At 31.2% G+C, this 8637-nt stretch overlaps 1 protein-coding gene across 3 annotated transcripts in view; it reads left to right on the top strand.

The window, feature by feature from the left end:
* dsb (debris buster) overlaps nucleotides 1–8637 on the top strand; it is a 409190-nt gene that overhangs the window by 227989 nt on the left and 172564 nt on the right. For all 3 annotated transcript variants that reach the window (XM_014425044.3, XM_014425043.3, XM_014425045.3), the window contains one exon: nucleotides 6045–6136. In XM_014425044.3, coding sequence (XP_014280530.1) covers nucleotides 6045–6136 — 92 coding nt within the window. The remainder of the gene's footprint in view (nucleotides 1–6044; nucleotides 6137–8637) is intronic.

Here is an 8637-nt window from a genome sequence, read left to right as displayed (position 1 = left end):
TTGTAGGTCACTGCTTCTTTAACTGTAGGCAACTGGGAGCGGAACTTCATGAACCGTTTTTTGATGAAATCCTCTATTGACTCCATATGTAATTCGCGATGCAATTGGCTATTTCCTATGAACCAAGGAGCATTAACTGCGATTCTTAGGACTTTATTTTGAAAAGATTGTAGTTTTTTTCCTTTTCGTGAAGGATGCCGCTCCCTAGACTTCATAGCCAGGGAATTGTTTTAAATATAAGAACAGTTGTTTCTGGTTTTAGTTTGGAATTTCTGTTTAGGATAGAAAATAGCATTGCTAACCTTGCATAAGTTTGAGTTAGTTCATTGTTTAGTTGTTTAAGTGCTTATTCGATTCTTGACGAACATACTCCCTGAATTTTTATTCTTGTATATGATTGTAACTCATATAAAGATGAATCCGATATTATAAAAACGTGTTATCATATTTATTTTTTCAATATTTTATATAATTTTAGTATGAGATGAGCTAATATAAATACCTAATTTAGAAGATGTGTAGAGCTGCAAAAAATATCTAAATTCAATTCTAAAGCTACATTAAAAAAAGGAATAAGTTTTTCGAAGTATTTTTTTAGAAATTCGTGTTTTGGTTTCTTTTCGTTAAATCTTGGCCAATATTATTTTTCAGGGTCTGATTCAAAACGAACAGTTAATGTAAAATCTTATGGTGACATGAGACACTATTAACGGCTAAGGTTTTTTAATTATAAAAAGGTTTCGTAAAAAAATACGTTTAAATATTCAGCTTTATTTTCTTTATTTGTTTGTTTAGTTCTCTACTTGTTAATTATTATTCTATATGGCAACTTCTCGGAAACCCAACCACCCTTAAGACTTCATGTAAGGTTTATTTATAAATTGGATGTTGTTTCGGATTAATTCTTGTCCAATTTTAAATTTAGTCCCTAAAATAATTCAATTAACATTGTCTATAAACTTTAAATATATATATAATAATATCTTTTGCTGAATAACATTTTTTTTTAAACCATTCTGCATTAATATTATTAAAAAAGGATATATCGCTGCTCCAAAAGAATAAGTAGACAACTTAAACTTCGTATAGTAAACTTAAATAGACTTCGTTAAATTGATTTTATTGTGTTGTTCGGTTCAAAAATGCATTTACTAGATGTTTGTAATTCGACACAATTGTAATTACAAAATTCCTCCAGTAGCAAAAGATTTATAAAAATCTTATCATTGCATTTTTGAGCTCACCAACACTTCCTCTTCTTCGTTCGTCTCACCCTTTGGTTCTTTTTTAAGCGGTGAGGAGCCAGGTTTACTATATTTGTGGCTTGGTGGAGATTTTTACCTTATACAAAAAATTAGCGTAATCCAGATAAGATATCTTCGAGGTCTTCTACAATCAGGGGCACAGTCCATGTCGATGATCTTCCATCCTGACGACATGGCCAAATCACTTCGACTGGCGATCATCTAGAACCTCCTTTATCGATAGGACTCCTAGCTCTTTACTAGTTCAGTCAGTACAGATGCAGTCCATTCTAGTTTTACCCACAATCCTCTGGAACCTCAATTCTGCAGCTATCAGTATACTTTCTTGTTTATCTGTCAATATCCAATTTTCTGCTCCATATAGGAGTACAGGGAGTACACAAACTTCACATTTTTCTCTTCTTACAAGCACAGTATTGCAGATCTGGTAGAGGTCCGAGTTGCCTTGCTTATCCTGTGTAGGCTCTATGAGTCTACTTTCTCTGACTGTGAAAACTTTAATTTCTTCTTCGTTGCAGTGAAGTTGCAGCCCTCCAACAAAATAAAATTAATTACACAAAAGTTTACAGCTTCGTCATTATACTTCAGGGGGACCGATACGACCCTTTGAAAATAGAATATTTTTCAAAATCTTGTTTCTGATAAGCCAAACCGTCTTTTTTTTCCCTCGTGAAGTGAAAGAAAATGTCACAAAATTGAGAATGAACGGGAAAATTATGATATCATCTACATTGTCCGGTTCTGAAAAAGATTTAATTTGACGTGTAAAGATTGGATCACAGATCAGAAATAAATTGCCAAAAGACAAACCATTTAGTTTTTTAAAGGTTTACGTTTGTAATTGACTTCTCCTTTGAACAAAGCAAGTTTATTTCAATGGGAAATTTACGATTACTTAAGGAAATAATGACTTGTTATCGGATAAAAGTTGATTTACATTTTACAAAAATACCATAACACATTGCCAATTATTGCATTCTCTCTTCAATGATATGTGGTTAATTATAGTGATTAGCAATGTTTATTTACGACAGTTTATAATCTAGAGGTCCTTCCGCGTGGTTGTCTCGGGACTACATCTTTCACCGCGCAAGGATTTCGATTCGACAGCTACTGTTTGTTACAAATGTCATGGCTTTAAGTAGCTGTTATTACCGACTGCAGCCTAATGTCAAATTGTACTAAAGACTTTTTCTTTTTATGTTTATATATCCTTCAGCATGATATGTATAAACATTGTATTTTTATTTGTATTGATTTGATCTGGATTATTTTATAAAATGTTAAAAAGAAATAAGAATGTATTAGTGATACGTAATAACTTATCAGGTACAGAATAGCTTGCCTTGAACTTAACACAGAAATTCCTGCGTAAAAATGTCTCTACTTAATATTTTAAATGAATATTTATGTTGGAATAAAATTCGCTACTGATTTAAGAGCCTTTGGTTAAATACGAGAGGAGACAGGATGAAATAATTCAGATTATGATAATAGAAAGAATAAAATTAGCTTAGCATCACATGAAGCTATAAAAAAGAAAGAAAAAAAATACTATAGAGTCAAAAATAAATCTTTTGACCATATCATAGCAAACGGTATTGTATTTATAATCTAGGGTTATACTGCAGGAAGGTGGTAACTAGGGTAGTTTGGCTATTAAAGCATATATTGAGGAATTTATATTGGCTGACATAGTGGAAGTCTTATTGTGGGCATCCGAAAAAGATTTTGGAAACGTGAATTTAAGCCATATTTTACTAGAACAGAAGTTTTTACTCATCTACTAAAGCTTTATTTGAGCCTTTTTTTGATGAATGTATTTTAATAAAATGAATGTAACATTTTAAAATTTCTATTGTAGTTGCTCTATCTAAAGTCAATGGGTAACAAAAGTTCGTTACTTTTTATATGCTATGGATACAATTTTGTGCCAACATAATAAAATAATATCGATTTAAAGCAGAAATTAAATGATCTAGTTATTATTTCGCATGTTATTCTAGAGATCGACTCTGTATCATTCTTTATTACGATGGTGGTAAAAGTAGTATCAGTCATGAAATGGCCGAAATGGGTATTTTAAATACCTGTAGTACTTTTTTAAATTCTGAATCATACTAATTTTACTAACTTTTTCGATAGTATTTTATTACGGTAAAAAACAAATGTCAAGCTAGAAGGATTAAAACAAAATAAATTAACTAAAAAAAAAAAAGCCGACTACCTAAAAGGGATCTTAGTGGTCCCCCCCCCAAAAAAAACCACTAGAAACGATATAGTAGTCGGGTTCCTTCATCCTTACCACCAATATTACGAGGGTGTTTCTTGGCTGTGGCGTTTCTTTTTAGTAATAGTAAATTAAGTGTCATTTAACTTCAATATTTAACATTCAAACAAATATGTACAATATCTTAACATTAACAATTGGCAGTGGTTAATAGATTCCTTAAACATCTATTGTCTAATTAATATTAAAGCGATTGGCTATAAGCCTTTAAGATGGTTACGAATCATAGTAAGTTAATGAAACCAACTGTCACCGACTACTTTATATAACATAAAGCCCTCCTTGAGAAGAAAAAAGGCAGTTATCTCACCCCAATTTTTGATTACTTTAATGAAAACTGTGTATAATTAATAGTCAAAATTGATGAGTCTGCCAAGTATAGCAAGGGGGAATAAAAAATGGCAGCTGTTTCAAAGCGATAAAAAAAACTAATTTTTCATTCGGAGCTCTATATCTAGAAAAGTAGGAACAACACAAGACAACCTAAGAGAACGTCATTTAAAGAAAAGTAAATTTGCTAAAATATGATCTCTAATAGAGTTATTTACGTTAAATAGTTTTCGAGATATAGCTTTTTAAAAAGCTGCATTTCATAAAAATGTTGTATGGTACGTACTGAAAGATCAGTAGTTAGTGAATTTATTTTGAAAAATTTATATCTCCAAAACCATTTGACCTACAGATGTCTATTAGCACTCAAATTAAAGATAGTTTAATGCGATATAAAGTAATTTATTATGTTTATCTTCGTAGTAGTAATAGTTTATATGAAATTTGCTAAAATAAATTGATTTATAGTTGTTCGGACAAATTTTCATTTGCCAAATTTATATTCATATGCAAATATCATAAAAACTACTACTTCTACGAAGATAAGTGTCATAAACTACTTTATAGAAAGTTAAATTTCCTTTATTTTGAGGGTTGGCAGACATATGTGGGTGTTATGGATCTAGAGATATATTTTTCAAAAATCTAACATTTTATACGAACAACTAGAAATTAACTATTTTTTAGTAAATTTAACTAGCTTTACTTTGAGCGCTGGCAAACATCTGTACGTCCAATGGTTTCTGAAATGAAGTTTTTCCTAAATCAAACTTATTGTCCGAACAACTATAAATCAATTTATTTTAGCAAATATCATGAAAACTACTATTCCTACGAAGGTAAAGGTTACAAACTTCTTTATAGTGCATTAAACTAGCTTTAATTTGAGTGCTAATACACATCTGTACGTCACATAGTTTCTGAGATATAGATTTCTCAACTTAAATGAACTAACTACTAATCTTTCAGTAGATTTTTAAAAAATGTTACTTTTTAAAAGGCCATATCTCGAGAACTATTGGCCGTAAATAGCTCTTTTAGGGCTAATATTTCAGCAAATTTACTCTTCTTTAAGTTATGTTCTCTTAGATTTTCTAGTGTTGTTGGTAGTTTTTAAGATATAAAGCTCCGAATGAAAAATTAATGTTTTTTTAAGGTTTTGAAACAGTAGCCATTTTTTTACTCCCTCTACATATACTAGGCAGAATCATCAGTTTTGACTATTAATTATACATAGTTTTCATTAAAGTAATCAAAAATTGGGGTGAGATAACAGCCTTTTTTTCTTCCCGGTTCTTGTACTACTAGTACATACACGTATAGCACAGGTGTCAGCATTATTGCTGCAATATACGGTGATGATATCAGTCCAGCTAAGGTGGATCTAGTCTATCTATTGCCTAAGCCCACGCCATTTAATTAATGGAACGTGAAGGGACCCCAGGTCTGGGAAGGAAACTGAATGTGCAATATATTTCTCTTATTTTTTCGTACCCCTCTCTCCCTATAGAAATTAGTTACAATTAATATATTTCAGTTAAACTTTTAAAAAAAAAAAAATATTTTGATAGAAATTTGTTTTTGTAGGAATAAAATATTTTTTTTATAAGTAGTTTGTACATATATTTTTTTGGTAAAGTAACTTCAACGATCCAACTTATGGTTCATTGTCTAGAAGTTCAATGGAAACACTCTCCAGTCAAATATATTTTCTAGTTAATTGCTCCTATATGTAAGAACAATCAGCTTTCCGAAAACTTAAAAATGAAGCACCATTCTTTTTACAGGGAGCCCTTCAAGCGAAGGTAAACAACTTCGAATTCATAATATAAATGTCAAATTAATATCAATATAATTTAAATTATCAACTTAGCCAATATATTCATTATGAGATCAAATACAATAGCCATTATCCGTATGTTCTGATACTTGATGAGGAAGTTGTCAATCACTTAGCAATCCAGTTAGTCTATGGACAAATCAAGTAAAAAAAGAAAGGTGGACATTTCTATTTATGTTTTGAATTTTAATATTTTGTGAGACCCAAAGAGCTGCATACTATAATTTAATATCCTTTAAAGTATAATAACAGGAACAAAACTTATATCATCGTCTATATATTTTAGTTAGTGTCTTTAATTAGAATTAATCATTTTCAGGTCGGTTAGCAGTCGTCGTTCTTGGGATTCTCGCACTGACTCTAGGAATACTTATGTCTACTCTCCCATGGGTCGACTGGCTCATTCTTAAGGTAAGAAGATATTATAAAGAATTTTATATTGTTATAGAATAATCAGGATTAATATTTTTTTTTGAAATGAAATGAAAAAATAAGTTTATTCTGGGACATATGTCCCCTAAGAATAATTAAATGGTTAATAGTGAGATTTTTATCTGGCGAACGTTTACAAATTTTCAGATAGTAGAATGATATTACATTGGTATATTGGCTTTACTACTGTTTATAATGTTAATCAATAACTGTCTATTTATTTGATTACAAAGATGTGGAGGTTTGGTTATTCAATAAATGAAGGAATAGGTGTTGTTTAAAGGAGAGAATGATGAGGACTGGCGAATGGAGATGGGAAGAGAATTCCAGAGGGAGGTTGCACGTATGACAAAGGATTTGCTAAAGAAGGAGGTTCTATAGGAGGGCATATATAAATCATTCGGATGGGATCTGGTTTTTAATGAGTGGATGGATGAACGAAGAGTGAGGAGATCTATGATATAGGTAGGTTTTTTGATGTTAAGAACTTGGAATAGAAAAACACCAAGGAGGTATTGCCTTCGGGAGGTTGGATAGAGCCACTTCAACTCGGAATACCAGCGGGAGACTTGAGAGTGCCTAGGGAACCCAAAGATAAATCTTATAAAACAATTCATGAGTTTCTTCAGTCTCAACTCTAGTTCTGCAGATAGCCCTGCGTACACCAAGGATCCGTAGTCGAAGTGGGGGAAGACAAGAGAGGATACTAGGAGCTGACGAGTGTTCTGAGGAATGGAATTACGTTATTGGAATATTTATGTTAAGTAATGAGATTTAAAAAAAGTTTTAAATCTAAATTTGATATAATTTTCAAAAGGAATAAAAAAGGTTTTAATTTAAAAATGAAACTAAAAACACAACGATATGAAAATTGTGTGAATAAAAGAAGAGCTGATGGGGAATGATAATACTAAATACGATATTTTACATTCCGAGTTTTTCAAATACTTTTAAGTCCTTTATGGTGAACTATTTGAGACTTCGCTGTAAAATTTTATTTTAATGATTAGTATAGAATAAATTTCAAGGGAGAACGAAGAGGGCATAGGAGGATGCAATAAGTATTCAAAGCTGAGCATGGTTAGCAGTTGGATGAGTGACCGCCCTCGAGGTTTCTCTCAAACTGCAGGGATTTTCTGGCATAATTAACTTGACGACCCTGAACGAACGCAATCCATAGAACCTTGAACTCGAAAGTTCAACTTAAGTCGGTTGGAAGGGATCTGCCGGATTGAGGGAGGTTGTCCAGCATAAGAAAAAAGATTGCGCTGATGTAAAAATAAAATGATAATTATTATAAATAAATGAAATTAAAAAAAAAAATGAAAAGAATCTTGAGACGGACTTTTGATATTTACAGAGCTCGGCTTTATATGATCTTTTTTTTTTTATTTTTAAAAGTCAATCCATTTTTATGTTTGCCAGTGCATACTGACGCTCAATATCAGACACATTTCTAGTAACATTAGTTTCTATACTAGTTAATAGTAATAATCCAGATACAAAAATTAATTCGATAATCGAAAGTGATTATAATTATGATAAAAATTAAATAAATCAAATTCGTATAGGGTTCTTTTCATTAAGTAATGGAATATTTCAAAAATTTAAGGACTATTGCTGTTTAGTAGAGTTTTCAAATGATGTCCGGCGACTATGAACTGATGGAGTTAATGATTGTAATTTAGTTTTTTTATATTTTTATACAGTTACAGATTTTATCGAAATACAGTTAAGTATTTATCATTGTTTATAAAAAGAATAATAAAACGAGTAACAAAGTTCCTAACTATTAATATTTTATGGAGATTGTGGTAAACCGCAAACAACGTTAAGGTTATTCTCATACAAAGTAATCGGCATCCCTAACCACACTCTTCCCATAAAATGAAGTAAATTTGTGCAAATCGTGACACATTTTTCATCAATTATAACCTTTTTTTTAATTTTTTTTTTTTTGGAGGGGGAGGGAGGAGGCCACGGGGTAAAGCGCCTGGTTACTAACTCTAAGGACCCGAGTTAGAATCCGGCTGGGCAGAAAATTGTTTTCTGTTACTCTGTAGCCGTGAGTCTACACCTGTGGGTTCTTGAAGTCCACCCAGTCTCTTAAATAGGGTAAAAATCTGGCGGTCGAGCGTGATTCTGACCAAATCACCTCCTTGCACAACCGTTGGTCTAGTGAAAGTACTTCTTCACAAAGTACTGAACCTCAGACCCTTCATGAGTTGTAGCGGTACAGATTTAATTTAATTGATTTTTTTAATGAAAATTCTTATTTAAATTTTAGACTAGGAATTTTTAAATGGTTTAAATTAAGGGACTGAACTAATTTTTCTGACATACATATAATAAATAAAAAAAAATCAAATATTACTATCTCAAAACATTATTCATACAAATAAATCGAAATTTCGATATTTTAAATAATTAAATAATGAGATAAAGAGAAAAATTGTAAGCATTACAAAACTTGTTTATAT

This window comes from Halyomorpha halys, unplaced genomic scaffold (assembly GCF_000696795.3).
Source record: "Halyomorpha halys isolate HHAL.00 unplaced genomic scaffold, Hhal_1.1 Scaffold493.1, whole genome shotgun sequence".
Classification (NCBI taxonomy): Eukaryota; Metazoa; Arthropoda; class Insecta; order Hemiptera; family Pentatomidae; genus Halyomorpha; species Halyomorpha halys.
This window is presented reverse-complemented; position numbering and strand designations above follow the sequence as displayed.